This window comes from Rhipicephalus sanguineus, chromosome 8 (assembly GCF_013339695.2).
Source record: "Rhipicephalus sanguineus isolate Rsan-2018 chromosome 8, BIME_Rsan_1.4, whole genome shotgun sequence".
NCBI classification, from domain to species: Eukaryota; Metazoa; Arthropoda; class Arachnida; order Ixodida; family Ixodidae; genus Rhipicephalus; species Rhipicephalus sanguineus.
The window spans coordinates 16,707,608-16,710,581 of record NC_051183.1 but is presented as its reverse complement, the minus strand read 5'-3'; the positions used below and the strand labels follow the sequence as shown (position 1 = coordinate 16,710,581).

General features: G+C 45.1%; 1 protein-coding gene across 2 annotated transcripts in view; it reads right to left on the bottom strand.

Annotated features, from left to right (window-relative positions):
* The window catches only part of LOC119401458 (NF-kappa-B inhibitor alpha), a 25,436-nt gene extending 22,721 nt beyond the window's left edge, over window positions 1-2,715 (bottom strand). For both annotated transcript variants that reach the window (XM_037668283.2, XM_037668284.2), the window contains exon 1: window positions 2,538-2,715. In XM_037668283.2, coding sequence (XP_037524211.1) covers window positions 2,538-2,703 — 166 coding nt within the window. In that variant the 5' untranslated portion in view covers window positions 2,704-2,715. The remainder of the gene's footprint in view (window positions 1-2,537) is intronic.
* Window positions 2,716-2,974: the final 259 nt, after the last annotated feature.

Here is a 2,974-nt window from a genome sequence, read left to right as displayed (position 1 = left end):
GACGCTTGAGCTTCGCCTCAAGAGTAGGATGCGATAGGATAATTGTGGCCCGGTGCGCATGCCTTATCAAATGCTAGCCTAGCTTCGGTTCTCGGTACAGCCCCAATCGTGCCGTTAAAGGCAAAAGGAATGACTGTTCAAGTAACCGTTGGCTGTTTCAAACTATCCCGAATGCCCTCTCGCCAGTGCAGTTTGTTGATTGCCCACTACGCCTATTATTCCTTTTGCGAATTAGCGGAGGACCCTCTTCACGTCTGAAGGCAACCGCGAACCTACGCGCTGTTCATTATTGATAATTTTTGTGCTGTGCTGTGCGCGATTAATATGTCGAAGTGCTTTGTAATGGGCCAGTCTTTAAAACCCATCGTAGCGCAATTTCAATGTTTGATGGCCTGGGCAAAATTATACGCTTCTGCTACGCAATATTACATGCGTTAAGGAGACTCCTTCCACTACGTGACATTCACATAGTGTTTTTTTCCGAAGCAGTTTCAGGAAATAGCGTGGCTCTGTGGTAGAACACCTGCTTGCCATGCAGACGGCCTTGGTTTGATTCTCACTTGAACCCCAAAAATTTTATATATTATTTTATTTGCATTTTTCTAGATTTTTTCGGTCATGGACAAGATGACGATTTTTCACTCACAACCAATGATGCCATCACCGACGCCGACACTGGAATTTCTACGAAACAAGCTCTTTCACGCTGCCACGTTAATACCTATCAGCTAGCTTGACTTCCTGTTCTAAGCTTACACAATGTTTCCTTAGATAATGGGGATTTTTTAAAAATGCCACGAGAGATGGCATAAGTGCAAGAATATCAAAACACATCATTCACTAAAGTTCACCAATCACAATTTTTATCAATTACCTTACGATACATATTGCAATGAACTGATTGTAGCCTCTGAGTCTGCAGCGTGCATTCACCCGGAACCAAATCCGAAGGTGGCCTGGATTTCGAGATATGGGTCTTCAAAAATGTTTAAAAATGACATTTTGCATGTTGAAGCACCAGAGTAACTGGAACACCCATGCATTTCATCACATACTTTGGGTACGATTACTTTAAAACTACTGTCACCCTGAAAACTTGTTCCAAACCGGATATGCCTTGCACATTTGTAGGCTACAACTAGTAAATCTCCGTATGTGCCATAAAGTAATTGATGGCATTGCTAATTTGTACATTTTGTTAATTAAGCAATTATGCACTTGGATGTCTGGCACAAGTAACGGCCACTACTTGGGGTAATCGAGCTCAAAGACAACAATTATGTTGTCTGTCAAAGAAGATCTACAAAAAGTCAGCATTGACTATATAAAAAGCACTAATATGACTAACGAAAAAACAGTGCAAGAAGACAGGGACAGAAGGGGTATACACGCAAGCACTCGTGTGTGTGCCCCTTCCGTCCCCGTCTTCTTACGCTGTTTTTTTCGTTACAATGCTACCAAACCAACTAGCCCACCGACAAGCATTAATAATACGACTAAAATCATTTTTCTCACTTTCAAAATATGTAATAAGCACCAACCTACACTGCTTGTTTAGCAATACACCTAGGCATAGCCATTGCGGCAAGCAACGAGCTAGTCCTAAAAACTGCAGTTAGGTGCATCATTCAGTTTTGTCTCGTGCCTGGCTTTCGCAGATGCGCAACAGTTGATGTGCAGCCGCAGAGTTGACACGAGTTGGATGATGTCTCACGCTTGGGAACGGCCCTCGACTCATAGCCAGAAGGCGAGGGCAGCTAGGAGTGATGAAATTCGACACGTGGAATGAAAATAGCATGTCAAAATAGTAAAACTGACCAAAAGCACTGAACGGTGCTCACACATTGAAATGCAACATCAAAACATTTTAGCGTAACGATGGTATGCGCATCGGCTCGAGAAAAGAGCGTCACGTCTCTATGAATCTGGCTGCTAAAGGTAATGTTGGTTCTGATGTAAGTGCTCCAAGTCTAAATTAAGCTGCTGTGAACAAACTGAAGACAGGGAAAGCAGAAATACAGTGGTCACTTAGCTCTATAGTTGGATACAACTTAAGAAGTCCCGAAAGGCCCCGCCCCGACGACCGAAGAACGGCAGCCCATCACTTCCGCGACTAAAGAAATAGTCCCGCTCATGCACGTGACAATATTCTCCGCAGGCGGGGTCACCGGCTGTCCGGCTCATGACATCAGTCAGGAGTAAGCGTCCATTGGTGCAGGCTTGTGTGCATGCGCCTTTGCGCCTTTAAAGAAGAAATGCCACGGACTTCTGAAGTTGTATCCAACTACAGATTGTTACGTTTCAATATGTGAGCATTGTACATCTCGGAATGCTAGTACAACACTGCAAAGATGAAGTTCCTTGTTTTCTAAGATGCAGGGCCTCTTTTTACATGCATGTCCTTCACTGAGGATTCCATTACAGTCTCATACTTTGGAACCCTCGTCCGCATATTTTACGCTGTAATGTCATTCACACATGTAACCAAAATTAAACGATTGGTTGAAAGTGTTAAAACGGAGCACAGCAACACTCACCAGTGGAGCAGCTCATTGAGGTATAGCCGGCATCGTATCCCGAATCCGTCAGCGACTTGCGTTCATCCTTCTTCAGTGGTGACACCGGCGGGGATGATGGCGTCAGGTCTGTCCGCCCTTCCGAAGCCCCGGCCTTCCGAGGCCCAGCCGACGCTCTTCGGCTCATCGTGACTGGCTTCTGTCTGCATGGCACAAAGAACGGACAAACTCTGACATCCCCCTTGGACTGTACTTCCAACGGTGAATCGAGGTTTCAGGCACTGTTAAGTAACCACACATGTAGTGCAAAGGGTCGCTCTACTTCTCTGGAAGTTTGGAGCCCTTCAAGGACAAGAACTGCCTGCAGAGATTCGCTAGCTGCCCATGAAGAGCTACGGTGGAGCCTATTAATAAAATCTTCATTTTGTAATGTGCTGCAAGGTTTGACATGGACCAAG